The following is a 23,250-nucleotide window of genomic DNA, read 5'->3' as shown; positions in this document are numbered from 1 at the left end:
TATTTTATACATATTAGTGTATATATGTCAATAAAGTCTTTTTTAAACATTTGTATTTATTTATTTATTTATTTGGCCGCACCGAATGGCTTGTGGGATCTTAGTTCCCCAACCAGGGATCAAACCCAGGTCCTTGGCTGTGAAAGCACACAGTCTTAACCCCTGGACTGCCAGGGAATTCCCTCTCCTCCCTCTTCTTCAGTTTTCTTCACAGCACTCACTACCTGACCGGCTATATCCCCCATCATGAGGATGTAAACTCCATGAAGACAGGGTTTGGTGCTGTCTTGTTTTCTGCTGTATTCTTGGGCTTAGCCCAATGCCTGGCACATGGCAGGTGCTCATTCCTGGAGCACATCTTTGAGTCTTCTGTGTGCCAGACTTACAATCGCAGATACAGCAGAGAACAATAAGGAAACATTGTGGAAAGTGGCATCAGAGGCTCTGGGTCCAGGACCTCATGCAGTCACTTCCCAGTTGCGGGACCTCAGAAAAATACCAGAGGCCTGAGGCATAGCTGATCCCACAGAGTAGCACCACAGCCCCACTCCCCCAGTGCCACCCCATCAGCTCCTTCCAAGGACCCTGTGACATCCACAGTGCCATTATTCTTCTCTGGAAAATGCTGGGCTCAGTTATTGTTGATACTGTATGGTCTGTGCTTTCACAGGTTTCACAAGAGGCACCAATTAAACAAAACCCACCTCAACGGGACCCTTAATGACCCAGAACTGGGTTTTGTTGTTTGTTTTTTCCTTTCGTTTCCATTAGTTCATTTACCAGCCATTTACTTATTGGGCACCAAGCACGTGATGAGGTTGGTGAAAATGTATCATCTCTTCTGGACCCAGGTTATACTTCCATAAAAGGTTTACCTTTTAAAAAGTATAACAGAAAAAAAGAAGGAGGGAAAAGACACATTGGCACACAGGTTGAAGTAATGCACAGACAAAGGTCTGGAAGTTTGCACCCCAAAATCATAAAACTGTCCTGGGAGGGTGAGGAAGGGGCTGGCCCTCAGGCAGGTGGTCCAAGATGGACTTCAGCCTCATCAGAAATGTTTTCACATTTTAAGAGAATTAATGCATGTACAGTATTACTAGCATCATTGGAAATCACAATTTAATCGTGAAAAAGGCAAAAAGGTCGGCCAGGGAATCAAAGAGCAACTTGTATCTATTGAACACCTACTGTGTGCTCCAGGGGCACCCGGTTAGGCCCACCAAGTCCTAATCTTCCCAAGTTTCGCCTTAGATCAGCCAGTGATGGAAGCTGGGAACCAGAAGACTGGGTTCCTCTTGTCTCCCTGTGGCCTTGCACAAAGTCTTTCTTCCCACTTCCCAGGTGAGGAAACTGGGGTCAGCAAGGTCAGTGATGGGGACAACTACACTCAAAGAATGTTCCTGAACGTCTAAGGAGAAACTCAGTGCTTGCTGACCTCGCTGCATGCCACAGCACCAGCTACGTGCAAATGTGGAGACCCTCGTTCTGAAATCACTAGGAATCTCAAGATGCAATAGCAGAGCATTAAACCTAGCCCGGGGCCCTTCTGAGCACAGGGCCCTGTGCACCTGCCCAGGCTGCAGGCCCGTGAAGCCCGTGCTGGTCTTGCCTTAGCTTACCAAAAACTTTTTCAAAACTCAGAGTGGGAATTAAGCGAGTTTTCTGAGTAACCTTCAGGCAGTCTGAAAGCTCCTTTCTCCAGAGCTTTCCATTCCATGCCAGCCATCTTAACATGCTGGTATTCGTATGGCCTAAGGGCAACATGGGCTCCCCCTTTCCCACAAATAGCAATAACACCACCAACAAGAGCAGCTACTATTATTGGGTACTTAGTATGTGCAGGTATTGTGTCGAGATGTGCACACATTTAACTCCTCGAGTCTGCTCAACAGTGCTGTTAGCTAGATGCTCTCATGGACAGGCTCTGGAAGTGGAACCTGAGTCATAAAGTGAGGAGCCGCTCAGCCCAGGTTACCTAATCAGATGGGGGCAGTGCTGGGATTCGTACCCAAGCCTGTGGGGCTACAGAGCTCACATGCTGGCTCAGGAAGGAAGGCAAAGGCCGGTGGGAGGCGGGCGGAGATTGGCAGAGCTGCACCAGGCCAGGGAACGAGGCTCCAGGGATGGGAGTTGCAGGCGGGGCTGCCCTCTATCCCACTGCCTCCCCTCCCCACTTGGAGCCCTGAGCTCTGGGCTGGAATGGCCTTTGCCAGGCAGTAGTTTCATCATCCCCTGCCAGGCCCTGGGGAACCTCTGGGAGCCTGGCATGGCTGTCCAGCCCACTGAGTCCAGGCCAGAGCACTGGGTAAGGAGCACACTCTGGGGTCACCCAGACCCAGGTTCAAATCCTGCCTCTGCCACCCACCAGCTGTGGGACCTCAGGCAAGGTAATCCCCCTCTCTGAGCTCTTGTGTCTTTTTGGTTTTTCCTTTTGAACCTGAGGTACAAAAGGCCAAGTTATCCAAGCTGATTCCTCAATTCACAGTGTTGTCATCATTGCCCATGCAAGGCTCCAGTCTGGTTTTATTTATTCCCCTTAACCCCACTCTCCACTCCCTGCCCACCTCATTCTCATATGTTCAATGTGTATCTTTAAGTTTTTGTAATTATTTTACTTTTATTCACTTATGTAGGACAAAGTTCAGGAAAGGAACTTATCTCAATGAATTTTTACCTCAATGAATTTTTACCCCATTGCCTATTTATATATGTATAAATCCATGTGACAACCACCCAGATCAAGACATAGAACTTTTGCAGCAGCCCATAAGGCTCCCCTATGTCCCTTCCCAGGCAATAACTCTACACCCAAAAGGAACCGCTACTGTGACTTCTAGATTTGTCTGACCTGTTCTCAAACTTCATATCAGAGGAATCACACAGTACGTGGTCTTTTGGGTCTAGCTTCTTTCCCTCCGCATAATGCTTTTAAGATTCATCCACAACGTGAATCAGTCGCTTACTCCATGTTATTGCTGAACAGTATTCCATTTATAGATGGACTACAATTTGTTGATCTTCTCACTTGCTGAAAGACATTTGAGTTGTTTCCAGTTTGGGGCTATTGTAAATAAAACTGCTGAGAACATGCTTACAGGTCTTTTTGTGGACACGTATTTTCATTTCTCTTAGGTACATTGAAGGTCAGACTTTTTATTTGTTTTTCTAATTTATTTTGGTGTAACTTTTGAACTTACAGAAAAAATTACAAGAGTTACAGGAACTGTTCACCCAGGATACAGAATATCCTTCACCCAGATTGTTTATATTTTTTCCCACTTACTTCATCGCTTCCCCTCTATTTATATTTCTCGCTTATCCTGAATTATTTGAGAGTCAGTTGTAGACCTGATGTCCTTTTATTCCTAAACCCTCCAGCCTGTATCTCCTGACCCCCCATTACACACCTGGTACTATTATCAAATTCAGGACACTTAGCATCGATGCAGCACTACTATCGAATCCATACACCAATTCGATATTCCATAATCGTCCCCATAAAGGTCTTTATGATTTTTTTCTGGTCCAGGATCACTCTTAGCTTCCCTCAGTTGTATGTAGACTCCTTCAACAGTTCCTCGGCCTCTCCTGGATTTTCTTGTCCTGCTTTTGAGGATGACACGCTAGCTATTTTGCAATATGTTCTTCACTCTGTATTTGTCTGATGCTTCCTCCTAGTTAGATTCAGGTTATGCATCTTTGCAGGGATATGATACAAGTGATGCTGTATTCTTCCTGCGTGTCCTGTCAAGTGGCACACAATTGTGATTTGTCCTATTGCTGGAAAATAGGGATAATAAAAGCTCCCACCTCCTAGAGCTGTTACAAGGATTAAATGACACAACCTAAGGCCTGCTTTTGTAATTATTATCTCTCCTGCATTTGGAGGGAGGGCCAGGCATGGGGCCAAAGAACAAACACACGGCTGTCCCCACCCAGACCTGTCTCCTGGGCCCTAACCCTCACCCTGCCTCCTAGAACTTGCAACCAAGATGCACAGAGAGACAGGGGTAGGCAGAAGCCCAGAATTCTAGTCAGACCAGACTGGAGGCCCCTTCGTGCTGTCTCAGCTTGATCCCATGAGGGATGGGGACCCGAGGCCCGGAGAGTACAGAGTACAGTCCCCAGTGTCACCCAGCGAGCCAGTGGGGACTCAGCCCAGCCACTGCATCCTCCACACCAGGGGTTTTCAACCCAGGGGAATTTTTCCCCCCAAAGGACACTTGGCAGTGTCTGGAGACATTTTTGGTTGTCACAGCTGGGGGCAGTGATGCTACTGGCATCTAGTGAGTAGAGGCCAGGGATGCTGCAATGCCCAAGAGCCCCACAACAAAGAATGATCCTGCCCCACACGCCAATAGTGCCAAGGTTGAGAAACCCTGGTCCACACTGAACTAATGACAGCAGGCACCAGATGAGCCCTGGCCAACTTATGTTGCCTACTTTCTCCCAGGACCCAACTGGCTGCAAAGAAAAGGCAGTTTGGACCTTCAGCAACGTCTAGGGCTTAAAAAGAGGAGTCCCCATTGCACAAATGGGGGTTTGCTGCCTCAGTCTCTTTTTTCCTGAGTCCACAAGGGTTCAGATCAGTGCTGTTGGAGAGGGTTTGAGGATGTACAACCTCTGGGGAGCTGGGTGGTAGGAGCTTACAGGGGCATCAGGAGCCCTGGCCTGGAAATGCAGGGGGCGGGGAATCTTAAACCACCTGTGGCAGCTGGGATTGCTGGGTAGGGGTGGTTACACCCTGAGATTATGTCTTCATTTCTGGCCTCTGATTTTTTATTTTTTTATTTTTTTTATTTTTTGGCTGCGTTGGGTCTTCATTGCTGCACGCGGGCTTTCTCTAGTTGCAGTGAGCGGGGGCTACTCTTCGTTGCGGTGCGCAGGCTTCTCATCGCGGTGGCTTCTCTTGCTGTGGAGCACAGGCTCTAGGCACGCGGGCTCAGTAGTTGTGGCTTGCGGGCTCTAGAGCTCAGGCTCAGTAGTTGTGGCGCACGGGCTTCGTTGCTCTACGGCATGTGGGATCTTCCCGGACCAGGGCTCAAACCTGTGTCCCCTGCGTTGGCAGGCAGATTCTTAACCACTGCACCACCAGGGAAGCCCTGGGCTCTGATTTTATAGAACTGAGGCTCCAGGTGGTTCTAGTTCTGGGCAGAGAGAGACAACTAACACTGACATGTAGCAGATTCTCAGTAAACAATTTGTAGGCAAAATGAATTGTGATAATAATTGATATTTATTGAATATTTACTATGTGCCAGGCACTGCTCTAAGCATTTCACTTGTATCATCTTACTTAATCTCACCACACCTATGAGGTAGGTACTATTACTGCCATCCCCATTTTGCAGAAGAAAAAACCGAGGTACAGAGAAGTTAAGACACTTGCCCAAAGTCACAAGCTGTTAAGAGGAACATGAATGGATGAATGAATGAATGAAATGAAATGAAATGAATACCAGTCCCCATCTATATTAGCGTTTTTCCTTCAAACATTACTGAATCAAAAGTCTGGTTACAACTCTTCTTGGGGCGTAACAACCCCAGTCCAACCCCCCGACTCCCTGGTCCTCTCCAGAGGGAGAGGTCAGCCCCTCTCCCTCTCACTGCCTTAAGGGACTGTGTCCCCAAACCTGAGCCTGAGGTAGAGACTTACGCCACAAAGGCCTAGGGACCCTATTTTAATGGGACCCTTTTGTTTATCAAGGGCTTATTTTCCACCAAGCTCCATGCTACACAACAGTCAGGAATGTGAGAGACCCATTGCACAGACGAGGAAACTGAGGCTTAGAAGGGGAGGTCATTTATTCCAGGTCAAACATCTAAGTGACAAACACCTAGTGACCCACACCCATCTGACTCGTGAGCCCCACAGGGAGACAGAAGGAACAAAGGGCGATGAGGAAAAACTGACATTGGCAGGGGGATCATGAACAATCAAGCTCATCTCTCGATCACAGTCTCCCCCAAACTCCATCTCAGTATCCGGACAACCTAACCTACACAGAGACACATTCAATGACATCATTACAGTGTTTGTGGCTGAGGAAACTTGGAGGCCACATCAGTGTCCATCATAAGGGGAAAAGTACATTAAAATGGGGCAGATACATCAGAGGAATGTTATGCATCAGAGTAAAAAGCAATGAAGAGCAGCATGGAGACATCTCTAAAACATAGTCTTCCAGGAATGGATCTGATGTGGTTGTCCCTTATAGTATTGCCTGAGCTAGAAAAAGGTGGGAAACAACTTAAATGTCCATCAAAAGGGGACTGGTTCAATGATTATGGTACATCCGTGCAATGGAATATTGTGTGATCATTGAAAAGACTGAGGCAGCTCTACAGTAGCACTGATATGAACAACCTCCAAGATACACTGTTCAATGAAGAAAGCAAAGTACAGACCATGATGGAAAGCGCCACAATGTGACGTGTGTAAATATCGTGTGCATGTGCTCCACCTCACACAGACAATCTGAAACAAGAAAAACTGCTGGGAACTGCACTGACCTCTGGGGAAGGGAACTGAGAGTGTGAGGGCTGAAGTGAGAGGGAGAACAACTTTTCACTGCAAACCCTTTCATACCTTTTGGAATTTTGAACAATGAGCATATATTATATATTTGAATTAGATAAATTTAAAAGAAAAATGCAGAGAGGCCATGGGGGAGTTCAACTGAAATCATCCACAAGAGAGGTGACATAGTGTGGGGATCACAGGAGGGTAAGGAGGGCGTCCAACTGGGGAGGGGGGCCAAGGGTGTGTGTGCAGAGACAGAAAATTGGTTACATGCAGGGGACTGTCAAATAAGTAAATATATTGAGGATAATGCGAGCCAATTTTCTCACTGTTGAAAAGAGAGTTCCTAATATGGAAAGAGAGAAAATCAGGATAAATGTTGTGGTGATGGACTGGAACTAGAGTTATCAGCTGTAAACTCATAGTCTTCTAAATAGATGATAATGATGAAGATAGATAGACAGATAGATGCAGAAATAATATGGATGTAAATATATGTCTATATACATACACACACACACACACACACACACACACACACACACAGCCCTAAGAGAGCCTGGGAATAGGGACACCTCAGCAGCAATGAGCACACTTCCTGCCAAGACGTTGGCTTCTAAATACTGTTCTCTACTAAAAGGAGCCCGGGCTCCTAGGAGAAATGGCTAATTCCAGGGCTGGAGCAGGGAAAGCACTAGCTGAACCTGGAACACCTCCTGCCAGAAGGTAAGAGAAGTGCTCAAAGAACGGTGGTGACATGTCAGAAGGGCAAAGAAGCTCAAAAAAATAAATTAATCATTGAAAGTTTGACGAGGAATGGGATATTTACATGGTTTCAAAGTACCTCCCCTCAAACAGTTATTAATTGCAAAGGGGAAAAAAGTAACTTTATAGATGTGAATTCCCCCAGATATCTCTTCAATCAAGTGATCAGAGTGAACATCACCATCCTCACCACAAGGAAAAAAAATTTTGTAACCATGTGAGGTGATGGATGTTCACTAAACTTATTGTGGTAATCATTTCATTATATATACATGTATCAAATCATTCTGTTGTACATCTTAAACTTATATGATGTTATACATCAATTATTTCTCAGTAAAACTGGGGAAGGGGGAGTAAACACCATCAACACTAGGACAAAGAGAAGAACACAGCATCACTTCTGTGATTTATATGCCTGACCTGAACACGCATGACCTGAATCTAACCACAAGGAAACAACAGGCAAACCAGGTGAGGGACATGCTACAAAATAGCTGGCCTGTCATCCTCAGAAGTGTCAAGGTCATGAAAATCAAGGAAAGACTGAGGAGCTGTTCTAGATTAAAGGAGACTAAAGAGACATGGCAACTAACTACAGCATGTGATTCTGAACTGGACCCTTTCACTGGACATTATTAGGGCAACTGGTGAAACTTGAATGGGTCTGAGTACACGGCAGTAATGTAGAATGTTAATTTCCTGATTTTGATGGTTATATTGTGGTTATATAGAAAATATCCTGTTTGTAGGAATTATATACCAAAGTATCAGGGGGTGATCAGGCAACAGGGAGGGTCAACAATTGATTCTCAAATAATTCAGGAAAAAAATGTTCTTTGTACCATATTGGTAACTTTTCTATAAATTTGAGATCTTTTTCAAAATAAAAACTGCTAGGGGCTTCCCTGGTGGCGCAGTGGTTGAGAGCCCACCTACCGATGCAGGGGACACGGGTTCGTGCCCCCGTCCGGGAGGATCCCACATGCCGCGGAGCAGCTGGGCCCGTGAGCCATGGCCGCTGAGCCTGCATGTCTGGAGCCTGTGCTCCACAATGGGAGAGGCCACAACAGTGAGAGGCCCGCATACCGCAAAAACAAAATAAAAAATAATAAAAAAAAAACAAAAAAAACTGCTAGAGACTGAATGTTTATGTCCTCCAAAATTCATGTGTGGAAATAACTCAATGTGAGGGTATTTGGAGGTAGGGTCTTTGGGAAGTGATTAGGTCCCATTAGGAATGGGCTTAGTTCCCTTATAAAGAGACCGCAGAGAGCTCCCTTGCCCTTTCTGCCATGTGAGGACACGGCATCTGTGAATCAGGAAGCAGGACCTCACCAGACACCAAATCTGATGGCAATTTGATCTTGAACTTCTCAGCATCCACAACTGTGAGAGATAAATTTCTGTTGTTTATAAGTCACTCAGTCTATGGTATTCTGTTATGTCAACCAAACTGACCAAGAAAGAAAGCTTTTTTCAAACAGAAAAAAAGTAAGAAACGGAATAAGATCTAGGATTGAATATGATTAACAGGAATTAAACACATACTCATAGCATTTCCTATGACTCAGTAAGGCACTCCTAGGTATATGCCCCACTGAAATATGTACATATGTTCACCAAAGACATGTATTCTAGAACGTTCATTGCAGCCCCAATTTTAAGACCTAAAAGCTGGAAACAACCTAAATGTCCCTCAGCAATAAAATGGGTAAATGTATTGTGGTACATCCATACAGTGGAATTCTGTTCAGTAACAAAAAGGAACAACACTGATACACACAGAAACTTGGATCAATGCTGCAGTTACAATATTGAATAAAAGAAGTCAGATACAAGAGGATGCCTATTGTGTGATTCCATTTGTGTAAAGTGCAGAAATAGGCAAAATTAGTGTTTGCGGTTAGAAATCAGGATAATGATCACCCTTAGGTGGGGGGGTGACTCGAAGGGGCCTCTGGGGCTCTGAAATGGTCTGTGTTTGGATCTGGAAGCTGGGTACACGCATGGGTCCACACGGGGAAAATCCATTGAGCTGTATACCTATGCTGTGTGCACTTTCCTGTATGTGGATATTTCACTGGGAAGAAAAGACATAAAACGATGAGATGCATAAATAAGGATAGACATTAACCACATTGGGGTGAGAGCTATGAGAAGTGGGTGGAATGGATGTGGGGAGCCAGGATGAAGGCAGAGAATAAAACGCAATGCAGACCTTGAAAGCACTGACAGCAATCTCGTCCTAAGAACCGGGAAGCGTGAATAGTTACTGCTCTACACCTGAGTTTCAAGACGCAAGGAAGAAACGGGTCCCCATCATCTGTATGTCCCTCACCAGCCCACGAGAGCTTCAGCAAGCTGAGCTTGATGCCCAGCCCCATTCGGCATGAGAGGACTGAGGCCTGGCTTGGGTAAAGCAGCCCAGGCAGCCCCAACTCCTACCCCAGTTCTCTCTCCTTCACAGCCTACTGACCCCCCACCCACCAGTTTCTCTGAGGAGCCATCTTCCTCCCTGGCCACCTCCAACCTCCAGGGCTCCAAGGGCTGGGGCCTGTGAGGCAGGAACCTGGTGACAGCTGTAAAAATAAAAACTCACCTGCCCACAGGTGTGTGGGAGTCTGTAGGAGTCTCTGGCCTACAGACTCACCTCGCAGAGATCCCAGCTGGGCAGGCCCCAGGCAGGCTGGCCAAGTGCCTCCCAAGCACCGGTAGGCCAAGGGCTCAGCAGAGCAGAAGGGTTATCTGGGGTGGTGTGGGGTATCTGGTCCCAGCACAGCTGCCAATACGCTCTGTGAGCTGCAGCAGGGGCTGACCCTCTCTGTTTTCAAACTGAGGGCCTCCTTGGTGGATCACATATGGAAAGTGCGGAACAGGATTTGAGCTCACTGGGGTTAGCAGAAGAGATTCTGTCCATTCCAGGCGCCTGATTCAAGCCTGCCCTAATAGGCACTGAGATTCAGTCTCAGAGGAGACACCTGAGGACAGGCAAAAAACTTTCATGACAGATATCTTCATGCATTACTTCTGTAATTAAAATGAATTGAAAGAAATCCTTCCACCACATCTGATGGGAATTATTCTTCCTAAGCAAAGAGCAAGCCCCTCGTTTTGAGCTCATGTGCAATAGTATCAGTAGAACATTCTCAGACAAGGAAGCACTGGGGCATCACTAAGAAACGCAGGTCACAAAATAGCTCACATAGGTTGATTCTGTTTTGGCAAATATATCAGTTAGAAATAGATTCAGCTGCCAGTAACAGGAAGCCAAAATGTCAGAGACCTCAATAAGCACAGATTTATTTTCCTATCATGTAAACAGGTCCAGAGCAAGGAAGACAAGGAATGGTATTGCTGTTCCATCACCATCAAGAACCCAAATGCCTCTTACCTTTTGGTTTCACCACTCTCTCCATGTTTCAATGTCTGCCTAACGTTCAAAATGGTCCTTGAAGCTCCAGCCATCACATTCCAGGCAGGAAGCAGAAAGAGTGGGGACTGGGGGGATTGCAGAGGAAGGAGGCAAAAGGGAACGTATCTCACAGCTGAGTCAGCCCATTTTAAGGAACGTTCCTGGAAACCTCACCTACAACCTCTATTTATACCTTATTGGTCACCCCTAGCTGCAAGAGAAGCTGGGAAATGTAGTCTTAGTAGGGCACTTGCCCCCAACAGTAGAGAGGTCCCATTGTTAAGGAGGAAAGGGGGATGGTGTGTGAGTATCAAACAGACGTTAGCTACCCTGAAGAAAAAGTACACATAGAACAAAAATTCTGGAAGGAAATAACTGCTGCATACAGAGGTCCCTCTCTCTCTACAATCACCCTGCATGAATTAACCTGTCAAAACTCTACCAAACACTATGAAGAATTTTACTCTCTTCTTGTTACAGATGGGGAAACTGAGACACAGCGAGATACAGTCACTTGCCCCGAACCACACAGCCAGGAAATGGTAACTTCAGAACTAGAATACAGGCAGCCAATTCTTCTAGCATCTGGGCTCTCAACCCACCAAGATGCTAATGATGTTATTAATAACAATGATGATGGCTAATTCTTACTGTGTGCTGGCACTGCTCGAAATATGTTGCATGGATTAACTCATTTAATCCTCACAACAACTTTATGAGGCAGGTACGATCATTATTCCATTTTAGAAACAAGGACATTAAGGCACAGAAAGGTGAACTGACTTGCCCAAGGCCACACAGCAAGTGTTAACAGGGTTTATTTCTGGGTAGTAGAATTATGGGTGCTTTTTATTCCCTTCTTTTATTGATACTCTGTATTATCTAACCATCCCACCATGATCGTACACTACTTAGGAAATCAAATAAAAAGAAAACACCCCTCCTGGAGTCCAGCCTCCTGCCTTCCCCCTAGCCACCTACTACCCCACCCAGAGGCCTCAGGGAGGCCTGGCCCCGCCTCCCTCCCCAGCCTCCCCTCTCCCCTCCTCAGTGCCCTCTCCCCTGCAGTCCCTGCTTCCCAAAGAACTCTCCCTCTCTTGGCTCCCAGCCTTTGCTCCTCCCTTACCCGTATCCTGGCATGCCCTTCCCCTCATTCCTGCCTGGTGAACAGCTCCCTATGGCTCCAGGCCCTGGGTCAGAGGATCCTCACCCACAAGGTCTCCTGGGCCCAGGCAGGCAGGCTCCTTCCGCTCTTCACCCACTGCACTTTGCCTAATCCAGAGGCCGAAGGACATGTTTCATCCCATCGATAACTTGTCAAGGGCTTTCTGGGTGCCAAGCCCTGGCAGGAACACCTGCTCATTCATCCTCATAACAACCTCTCTGAGCCTCACCCTGGCCTCCATGGCCCTGCAAGAAAGACCCTGCACCCCTCTGTCCTCCTTTCCCCACTCGACCCCTGGCTGCCTCTACTCTAGCCATACTGGCTCCTCACTCTTTCCCTGACACACTGAGCTTGGTCCTGTCTCAGGGCCTTTGCACCTGCTGCTCCTTCTGCCTGGAATGCTCTCTAAACACTCTCCCCAGTCACCCTCTACCACTTTCTCCAAGACCTTAATACAGTCTGAAATTAGCCTGCTAATCCATCATCCATCTCCCCCAGCAGGATGTCAGCCCCAGGGATACAGGGACTGTCTTGGGCTCACGTGACGCTAGCTGAATATGTAAATGGAAGCTGGTACTGCTCTTTGTTCATGGGTGAGGAAGCCCAGGCCCAAATTTGTCAAGAATCTTGCTGGAGGTCACCCAGCAAATAAGGGGCAAAACTCAGAGGTGTTTTTTTCCCCTGCCTCTTACTCAAAGATGGGCCAAAGAGTGCAAAATTGAGGTTTGCCCACCTGTTCCCCCACATGCAGTAACTAGCCGACAGGAAAGTGGCTTCGCCTGGGTCTCAGACAGACATGGATTCAAATCCCAACTTTTCTGCTTTCTGGGAAAGTGATGTCCCTTCTCAGAGCCTCAGGTCTCCACTCTTTGAAACGGGACTCCTACTTCTTGTTCTCAGAGGGCACCTGGGAGGGGCTCAAACTCCAACCCCCAATTCCCCAGCCCACCCTGGCCTGCCTCACCCCCTGCACATGGCTACGGCCAATACAAGGTTGAAAACCCCCAAGGAGGGGCGGCCAGCCGGCCAGCCAGCTGGGGCCTCTGGGGCTCCATCACTAGTCACCCAGGTGGTCAGCCAGGCCGAGAAAGGACTAAGGGGGTGGGGGGCAGGAGAGGAAAGCAGAGCAGATGAGAGGTTTGGGGCCATGGAGGGGGAGGCAGGAGGAGAAGGCCTCGTGCTAGTCACTCACCAGTCGTTGGGCCAGTGCCTTCATCTCTCTGTGCCCCAGTTTCCCCAACTAGGGAAGGGGGATGATAAACAGCGCCCAAGTCATTGGATTATCACAAGGATAAAAGGCACGTAAGGCACACACGGTAACACCTGGCGTAGAGTGTGTGCTCAGGAAACCGAGGCTCTTCCCCCCTCACACCTCACCTGGCTCAGGCCTCTGCTCAGACGCCACCCACTAGGAGAGGCCTTCTTGGACCTCCCCACCCCTCCCCGCCCTACTTTCCTTCCCTCAGAGCGCTCGTCCCCACCTGTCATTACCTTGTTCTACTTACTAGATACTGTCTTGTCTCTCCCCATAAATTGTCACCTCCACCTTGGTCACCACATGTCCCTAGCACCCAGCATAGGGCCTGACACAGAGCAGGTGCTCAATAAATGTTTACTGAATAAGTAAAAAAAAAAAAAAAAACTGGACAAATAAATATCTCAGAAACAAGGACAAAACAGTCCCAGGGAGGTCTAGACATGGTTTGGGTGGAGGAGGACACACTCTTTAGGTATTTAGACGGGGAAGTCCCACTTCTCTTTCCTACCCACAAATTCCACCATTCTTAGCTGTGCAACCTTAGATAGGTCACTTCCCCTCTCTGAGCCTGCTGGCTTGGCAGGAAAATGCCAGCAACAAAAGCCATGGCCTCCAAGAGCACACGGCCCGGTACCCGGCAGTGTCTCCAGCTTTCATTTCTGACACCCACTTCTATCCTCGGTAAGATCACCAGGCTGTGGGGCAACTACACAAGATTATGAGGTGTAAATGTGCTGTCAACTCTCCTGTCCTGAGCAAACATTGGTTGGGCTTCCCGGCTAGCCTCAGTGGTCAACCCCACTAAATGGGTCTGCGGTTAACATGACCAGCCTTCCCGGGCAGTTGGAAGAAACCAGCAAATCCATCTACGCCAAGGTCCAGGCGTGCTATTTTGCACATCATAAACACTGAACTTGCATCCACTATTATTCCTGTTCCTCAAGGCACGTCCCTGGCCTCCTCGTGCTTCACCCCATCCAGCTCTCTTTCTTGTTTCCCAGCTTTTGAACGGACTGGCCCCTCCTCCCTGCAAGCCTGTAGCTCTCCTAGCCTAGTGATCCATAGGGTAGGTGTCCCCCCATTTATGATATTTCCTCAAGTCCTTTGGGCACAGCTCTGGCCACAGTGCTCCCACAGGCCACCAGGACCACCATCAGAGCCCTCAACCTGTTAACTATTTCTCCAAGCCCTCCTCAGGGGTAGTCAGATGGGATTGGGTTCAAACTCCCTTAATGTTGCTTCCAAACTGTGAAACCATAAGCAAGTCACTTAACTCTGGCACTTGGGGTGCCTAAGCCCGGGGTGGGGCAAGAAGCCCTCCAGGAAGGGCCCAAGATTTGGGGTGGGGGCTGGGATGACCAACCAGGCTCTCAGCCCTAAGCTTTCCCCAGAGACTTGGGAGTCGGACTTAGCTTCCTAACTGGCTCCACCCTTGCTCTAACCCCACTGAGCACTAACCCTGCTACTGTGGGCCTCAGTTTACTTTTGTAAAACCAGTGTAGCACCTTCCCTGGGTGCTTATTCAGATTATAGGGAGGGTGTGAGTGTGTAAAGAGCTGCACTCAACACTCGTTCTCAGGCAGCACTCAGGAAGGGGGAGCCTGGGGGTCACTCTTTGACCAGGCTGCTCCCCTCTCACCACCTCTGCGTCCTCTGGTGACAAAAATGGGTGAGCAGCACGCATCAGCCAGCTCTCCATGACCAAAGGAGTAGGGATTAGAGAGGTTCGTTCCTAAATGGCAACTCACTCCCCACCAAAAGACTGAGCTACCTCCTTCCCTAGGTCCAGCCCCCAGGCTCTGCCCTTCAGCAGGTAAATCCTAGAGGCAGTTGAGCCGATGTGCTCGTGCTGACACTGGACTGACTTGGAGGTTCCAGGTTCCCATCAGTCATCAGGCAGCCCAGGATAAGACCTGTCCGGGGCCACACTGGAGGCCCAGGACCAAAGTGAGGTTATTTGTGCCCAGCGCTCTGTACAGCCCTCAGGCCACGAGCAGGAGACATTAGGGTTAGAGGGATGGTGTTTGCCTTGATCCTCAGCTCCATAATGGTGGGGGCTGAGTGTCTCTGTTTCCCATATCCTGGCCTCCCACAGGGAAGGAACATCCAGGCCTCCAAAGGGAAAGGGAGGGCAAAAGCATTTCCCCTTCTCAAACCACAAAATCAGCAGCTGCTCCCAAGATCCCAGGCTGCCCCAGGCCCTCAGCAAACTAAGCTATGAAGCCCCCCACTCCACTCTCCCTCCACCCCCAAATTCCTAGAGCAGGGGGCCCCCAAACCAGTTTCTCACCCTTTTGGATTTGACAGCCAAAAGGCTGTTCCACAGCTCTAAAAGCAGGCCTTGTAATGGTAGCAACCTCTCCAAAGGTTGCTGTGAGGTTTAAATGAGATGGGGCAGGTCCAGGGTTTACTGGACACTGGCCCCTGGCAAGCGCTGGCCATGCTCGCGCTGCGCTTTAGACTCAAGTGCCAAATGCCAGGAGCCTCCCAGAGAAAAATAATAACAAGAGCAAATGCTTATATAACACCTCCTGCGTGCCAGGCACCGTGGGACACTGTACGTGTATCCACCAACCCCTCCGTCTACATCCTCAACTCTCAGGAATGCTGTCCAGGGCTGGAATAGGGGTGGAGGTGCAGTGCGAACGGGTGGGTGGGAGGGTATCAAGGGGTGGGGAAGAAGCCTCGCCTGGGGCCATTTCTGTCCCAGGGAATCAGGGACTGCAGCCCTGGGTTCACACCTGGGCTCAGCCGCCTTGAGCAGGTGAGGTTGGGCCTCAGTGTCCACAACTGGGCAAAGAGGACAAATGGCACATCTCCCACTCCTAGGAAGAGGAGTGGAAGTACAGGAACCCTTCCCCCCACTTCCCCTACCTGGCCCGGATTCTCCCCTCCCGCTGGCCAGGGACACAAACCCAAGCTTGCCACCCAGGCCACTCTCTTAAAAATACACATACACACACACGCTATTTTCTAAACAGCCGGCCCCACTTCACTTTCCAAAAGAATCTGCCCCATTTTGGGCTCAGCAGGACCAAGACCTGTAACCCCTCCCCTTCCAGAGTCACAGTTCTGCTGGCTGGGTCCCCAAGCACTGCGCAGAGGTCAGAGCCCTCCAGGCCCGTCTAGACCCAAGCCTAGCACTCAGGACCAGCCGGAGTCCCTGAAGGCCCTCCCCAAGCAAGGTTCCGAGTCACTCCTCCCCAGCACCCAGCGGCACTGAGTCACCCTGAAAGCCTGGCCCAGCACTCCTCTGCCCCTCCCCCGCCCCAGCCTGGTACCCCCATCTCCAAGCACAGGCCCTGGGGGAGTAGCAGAGGAGAAAAAGCAGCTGCAACCCCCCCCACCCAACCACCTAAAGAGCCAAAAATAATAGCAGCTCACACACACACAACAACCCCACACACGCCAGAAAAGCAAATATAAAATCATAAATCCAAAATAAAGGGGAAAAAAAAAATCAAAGCCAACTACTGCCCCCAAAAGGCTCTTTAACCATTCTCAAAAAACAAAAAAAAAAAGTTTATTAAAAGTGTTCTTAATGCTTGAACGGAAAAGATTCCCAAATATACAGATGCCTCTTTTCTCATAGAAATAGATTATTTTTTTATAATACAAAAAAAAAAGACCAAAAAAACAACAACAAAAACAAAAACAACAGCAACAGCAACAACCCCGTAGGAACATCTTTAAGCGATTACTCAGGGCCCGGCTGACAGTTACACGTGGGTTGCGTCAGTCCCGTGTACACACGCGTTCAGCCATGTTTAAACCGATTGCATCAACTTCGAAACCGGCCCGCCCGCCGGCGCCTGGAGAGGGGTCAGAAGGAGAGGCAGAGTTTATCATTCATCTGTACACATAGACATCTCTTCTTTAAATAACACCACGGGCGGGCGGCCCATCTGCATGTGCGGTTGGTGTGGACAAAAATATAGATATATATATTTAATAAAATATTAAAATTACCGACGAGCTCCCCGCGCTGCCAAGTGCCCCAGTGCCAAAGTTTTGCCGGCGCCACCAGGGGCGGGGGCGGGAGCGCGGGCGCTTCCCGGAGTCTCGGTGGCCGCGGCGCGCCCGGCAGCGCGGAGGCCGGCCGGCAGGGGGACGCGCGCGGGGGCCGCGCTAGCAGTGGCCGGAGGAGGTGAGCAGGGGTTCTGGCAGCTGCTTGAACAAGTTCCGCAGGGTGCTGAGCTCGCGCGACAGCTGTTCCACCTTCTTCTGGAGCCGCTCGTTCTCGGCCGTGAGCTCCAGGACCTTGTGCTGCGTCTCCAGGTTGCGCATCTTGGCCTTGTCGCGGCTCTTGCGCACCGCGATGTTGTTGCGCTCACGCCGGATCTTGTACTCGTCGCTGTGCTTGTCCACGGTCTTCTTGGCCTTGCTCTTGACCTGCGAGGGCGCCGGCGCCGCCCCCACATAGCAGGCGGCCGGGGGCGCCTTGGCGTCTGCTGGGCTTGGCGTGCCGGGCGGGCTGGACGACGAGGACGTGGAGAGGCTCCCGCTGCTGCCGCTCGGCACCGCCTGGTAGCCGAGGTAGGCGCGCAGCGCGTACGGGAAACCAGCCGCCATGCCTGCGGCGCCGCCGCCCGGCGCTCCGGCCTCCTCCTTCCGCTTGCAGTCCGCGGGCTCGAAGCCCGGCTCCGCCTTGAGCTCGGCCGGCTGCGGTGGCGGCGGCGGGGGCGGCGGGTGTAAGGGCGCGAAGCAGCCCGGGTGCAGCGCGCCCTTGGCGGCCCCCAGACGACCCAGGCTCACGTAGCCGTATTCGGCCGCCTTCTTGCAGTTCTTGCCCCCGTAGTCGTCAGAGAAGAGATCGGAGAGGAAGTCGTGGTGCTGCCCGGAGGAGGCGGGAGCGGGGGCGGGCGCGGGCGGAGCCGCCTCAAAGGTGTCCGTGGCCGGCGCCGGGGCCTGCGGCGCGCCCAGCGGCTCCAGGTATGGACTGAAGTCGATGGCGCGCTCGTGGTCACCGATGCTACCCAGCTCGCCGGCGGGGGGGCGCGGCCCGGGTCTGGCCGCGGGGGGCGCCGCGGGGGCCGCCTTGCCGCCGTACGCAGCAGCCAAGCAGTCCGCCTCGTAGTAGAAGTTGGCCACTTCCATGGATTTAAAGGCAGGCGGCGGCGGCAGGGGGAGACATGCTGGGTCCCAGGCCACCAGGCGTTGCATGAACGCGGGTGCCCGGGGAGGGGGCCTGGGGCTGCCCGCTCCGGCCGGCCCGCAGGTGGCGCGGCCTCCCAGCTCCGAACTGTCGCTGCTGTGTCCCTGATGCTGTTGCCGCTCCCTCCGGCGTGGCCGCTATTAGTGCGGGGGCTGGCGGCTGGACCCTCGGGTGGGTCCCCTTCCCCGTCCCGTGCGCGGCTCTGACTCGCTGAAGTTTCTCCTGAGCCCGGTTATTTATAAGGCGGGCCATGGCAACGGCTGCGTCACAACTGGAGGCCGCCCCAGCCCCTCCCCAGGCACGCAGAGGACACGCTGTGGCCGCCCGAGACCCCCGGGAGGGCGGTGGTGGGGCGTAGCGGCCAGACTGGAGACCCAGAGCGCGCCCTCGGGGGTCCCTCGGCCTGGTGGGGGGCGGCATCGCCCCCTGCCCATTCCCACCCGGCGGCCCCGGGATTGGGAGCGAGAGAAGGCGCTAACCCGCCCCCGGACCGCCCCCTCTGGGCTGGAGGCTATACTAGAAGGGAGGGGAGAATCCGGGGAGGGGGCAACGTGATCTTCTTCTCCCACCCCAAACACGGCCGCGGCCCGCCCCCTGCTGGAGGAGGCGCTGGCTTCAGGATCGGCTGCAACCAGTCCCGACTCTCCACCGAAGGGACGCGCTCCAGGCGGGATGCTGGAGACCCCAGCTCTGGCTCCCGGAGAGGTGACCCATCTCCACGGCCCTTCCCTGGGTCCAGCCTCGCCCCTAAACTTGCCCCCATCCGCAGATCTTGGAAGGCGGGAATTTCACACCTGTGGCGACTTCCTGTCTTAAATACGAAGACCTGGGTTTGGGGGCCTGCAGGTCAGGGGCGAGCTCCACTTGGGCCTGTGCCAAGGTCGACCGCGCCCCTCCCCTAGCCCCGCCCACCGCACCTGCCCGCCCCTCAGACCACACCCGGGTCATCTCCAGCCCCACCACAGCCCGACATGGGTCCCGGGAGGGTGGAAGGGGACGGGGGTGCTTGTCTTCAACACACTGTGTGACCTTGGGCAAGTCACTTCACTTCTCCAAGCTTCAGTCCGTGAAGGTGTCGTTACTGTTATTATTATTAGTTGTATTACTGTCTCCACCACAGACTTCCAAACATAAGGCTTACGGCTCTGGGACGCACATCGTAAAGAAGGGCCTTCTCCCAGGGTACAAAGAGGCCCAGAGGCCCACAGCACACCCAAGATCACATGGCCTCATGTCCCCCACTGTTCTCAGAAGGAAAGCCCTTGTCCAGGCACCCTCAGACCTATTTGCACCCGAGGCCAAAATACCTGTTTCTGAGGCTGGTGGGGTGGGGGACCAGCCAGGCTCAGGAGGGGCCATGCAGGAGAGACCAGGTCCCTACTGGGCGGTGAGGGTGGGCCTGGACCCAGAGTTTGCTTTTTCACCCTGCCAGAAGCATGCCCTTGCTGCCCCCCTGGTTCACAGATGGGGAAACAAGATGGCCCACCTGGATCTGAATTTAGGCCTGAGGCCCTCCCTGCAGAGTGGGCTCCAGCGGCCCCTTACCCTCTCCTGAGCCATTCCGAGGCCATTTGGGCAGCTCCTGGGCCTACCCCTCTGCCACCCCCGGCCCAGGCCGCCCAGGCAGGAGCTCCCAGCCTGCCTGGTTGCTGACCCCCAGCCCACTGACCCCAGCCCTGGCCCTGGCGGGCAGGTGGACATTGCTCAACCTTCAGCATTATCTGCTGAGCTGGGGTGACCTCCGCCCTGGAGAGCTGGAGAAATGACATCTCTTGAGTGCCCTTGGGGGATGGGGGGCAGGGAGGAACAGGATGAAACACTGGCCCAGCCTGCTGGCTTTCTAGGCCTTCCCAGCAGCCTCTGGGCCAGGGAGGGATCCAAGGCCCCAGGGCCACCCAGCCAGGCCTCCCTAGCTGCAAAATGGGACACTCAGGGCTGAGCTTGAGGGCCACTGCCTCCAGGAGGCCCTCCCTGCCCCACCTGCTGGTGAACTTCCTTCCCAGCCCTTATCTCCAGCCACCGTTATCCTAGTTGTTTTGTCTGCCTCAGTCCCACTCCAGACTAACCCCTCCATGAGTGCCAGCCCTCAAATATGGGAACTCCTGGATCAGGCATGCTCAAAATGTACCAGGGGACGAATGCATTTGCTGTTACCTCTGGACCAAGACCGCTGTTTCCCCAGCTCTGCCCAAGGCAGCTCCTCAGGGCTCAGCCCAAAGGTTACCTCCTCTGAGAAGGCCTCCCTGACCTCCCCATCGAAAGTCCTAGGCCCTTGATCACTCCTTTCGCATCCCCCTGCTTCATCTCCTTCACCATTCTCAATTACAATCAACATTATCTCACCTACGCATCTTGATTTCTGTTCCCACTGCCCTCTCCCATTGTCAGCTCCAACAGGGCCAGGATTTTTGTTTGTTTTATTCACTGCGGTTCCCCCAGTGCCTAGAACAGTGCCTGGTACACAAGAGGTGCTCAATAAATGGAGGAGGCTGAGAAGAAGGTGAGGTTCCCCCCACCATTAGCTGGGCTGTGTGACCTCAGACAAGATGGCTCCCCTCTCTGAGCTTCAGCACCCACCCCCACCTCTCAGGACTCTGGGGAGATGCTGTGAGACCTGGGGAGTCTGCAGCTAATTTGTGTGTGTCCTCACACAATCTTTCACCCTCTCTGAGCCATATTTTAAGCTCTTTACATATATTAACTCATTTAATCCTCCCGATAATTGGTAGGAAGCAGGTACTATTATTATCTCCGCTTTACGAATGAGGAAACTGAGGCCCAGCAGAGCTAAGTGTGTCCCAGGTCACATTCAAGGGGTGGGAAGGATTAAAGTCTTTCCAGCCCGACCTCCCGCTTTGGGTTTGTAACAAATCATAACGGGTCTGGCCGCAGGAGCCCCATTTTCTAAATGGAAAAGCTGAGGCTCAGATAAGGGCAGTTGGGGTCACACAGCAAGTCAAGGGGCAACCCAGACCCTGAGAACTAGCCCCCAAGGACCCGACTCAGTCCCATTGGGGTCTTGCCCTTCTGACCTCACCTAACAAATACTGAGCCTTTTGCTTCCCACTCTGCTCTGACCTGACAGTGAAATCAGTGGCCGTTCCCACCCCAGTGCCACCCTAGGTGTCCTGCGGGGAGGCTGCGTGCACGGGTGACGTAAGCCCTTGTTTTCACAAGGCTCATTGCTCAACAGGCCCTGCCTGCTGCCCCACCATTAATGCCCAGCCTTTCCCCGAGGAGGGCGGTGATGTGAGCTGAACCACTATGGCCCAGAGGCCTGGAACACGCCCCAGCGGGCCTGCAGGCAGCAAGGGCCGAGAAACCAGGATCCACCTGACACCACCCACAGGGACTTCTCCCAGTTACCGTCTGGCATAGGTGTCTGTAGGAACCTGGGGCGGGGAAGGGTCTCAAAATGGCAGCCAGCAGCCCTATCCAACCCAGAGACGTGTTCAGCTTGACCCCATAGTGTTTTGCTCCAGATTTTTTGTTTGTTTTGTTCTTTAATGAATGTATTGCCAACATTTAAAAAGCAAGACACTTCACATCAAAATTCAAACTTCCAGCTTCTCTTGTAAGACCGGAAGCCGTGGGCCAGGACCACATGGCTAGGAGTGGTGGGCAGGAGCCTGGCGGGGACTGTGGAAGAACAGGCACTTCCTACCCAGATACATGCCCCTCCTCTGCCCCAAACTGCTTTAAGAATTCCTTCTCCCAGTCTCTGCAGCTTTTCTTTAGCCCCATTTGCAGGAGGAAACCAAGGCACCTTGCCGAAAGGGAGTGCCATTGTTGCTTCCTTGACAGAGAGAGGTGAAAGGGCTTAGAAATCAGCCAGCAGGTCGAAAAATAAGGCTGAAGGGGGAACCAGCAGAGATGGTCCATGCAGATTGTCTCTAGTGGATTTGGAGTTGGGGGTTGCAAGGAAGGACTTTTGTTTCTGCTCTGTACCCTCCTGGCTGTGGCACCCTCTAGACCTCAATCCCTGGTCTATTAAATGCGGGTAATTATATCCCCTCTCTCTTGGGCGTCTGGGCCTACTGTTCCCCCTCACACTGACCCACCTCAACACATGAGAGTGAATTACCTCCCCTTAGCCCCACAGAGGGCCTGACCTCGCAAGTCATGATAACCTCACAAATCAGGCAGGTGGGAAACAGGCCCAGAGTGGGTTAGGACTTCCCCCACCCAGGATCACAGTGAACTGGTAGAAGAGCCAAACTTAAAAGCCAGATTTCCCCTGATTGCTATGTCCGAGATTTTTCCCACCATGCCTCCTCTTTGAGACCTCACTTTCCCCGTCTGCCGAATGGTACCTAGGTTAGATCCCCGAGGGCTGCCAGGTCCAGTGTCCTGGGATCCGGAATTTTGGAATCCTGGGATACCCTTGGTGCTGGCTAGTGAAACTTGCCTGAGCATATGCTGCCACCACGTGGCAAGCTCTGGGAATGCAGGAGTGATTTAAATGAATTTTTTTGATGGAGGACCTACTGGGTACTTTGCTTATGGGATATGGAGGTCAGCACTATGGATATAATAGATGCTCACAGGATAAGAGCAAGCCATCGCTGAAAGAAATAAAAATGTCCAACAAACAGACGAAAGGTACTCACTTTAATTTAGTCATTCATCAAATATTTTTTGGCACCTGAGCAACGTGGTTAAAAATATTTAAAAGATGCATTCTCTTTGACTCACAATTCCATTTCTGGAAAATTTGCCTAAATAAACATTCATAAATGTGTGTAAAAAACATTTTTGGCACTTACTGTGGCTCATGCCCTAGACACATATTCATGAACAAGACAGAAGTGATTCCTGTTCTCATGAAGTTGATATTCCTCTTGGGGAAGACAAACAATAACCAAGATAAATGAGTCAACTATAAAAAGTGTTGTATTCTGGTAAGCACCATGGAGAGAAACACAGCAGAGGAGGAGCATGGGGAGTGCTGGGGGATTTTATTTTA

General features: G+C 51.4%; 1 protein-coding gene and 1 long non-coding RNA gene across 3 annotated transcripts in view; both read right to left on the bottom strand.

Moving 5' to 3' along the window:
- LOC137207992 (uncharacterized) overlaps positions 1-23,250 on the bottom strand; it is a 266,590-nt gene that overhangs the window by 224,141 nt on the left and 19,199 nt on the right. The gene's annotated exons all lie outside the window — the stretch shown is intronic.
- On the bottom strand, positions 16,620-18,643 carry CEBPB (CCAAT enhancer binding protein beta). Its single transcript, XM_067708435.1, has one exon. The coding sequence runs from the start codon at positions 18,290-18,292 to the stop codon at positions 17,258-17,260; it is 1,035 nt and encodes a 344-aa protein (XP_067564536.1). The 5' UTR covers positions 18,293-18,643; the 3' UTR covers positions 16,620-17,257.

The sequence above is a fragment of the Pseudorca crassidens genome, chromosome 15 (genome assembly GCF_039906515.1).
Source record: "Pseudorca crassidens isolate mPseCra1 chromosome 15, mPseCra1.hap1, whole genome shotgun sequence".
NCBI lineage: Eukaryota > Metazoa > Chordata > Mammalia > Artiodactyla > Delphinidae > Pseudorca > Pseudorca crassidens.
Note: the sequence above shows the minus strand (reverse complement) of the source record. Positions and strands in the feature narration are given on the sequence as shown.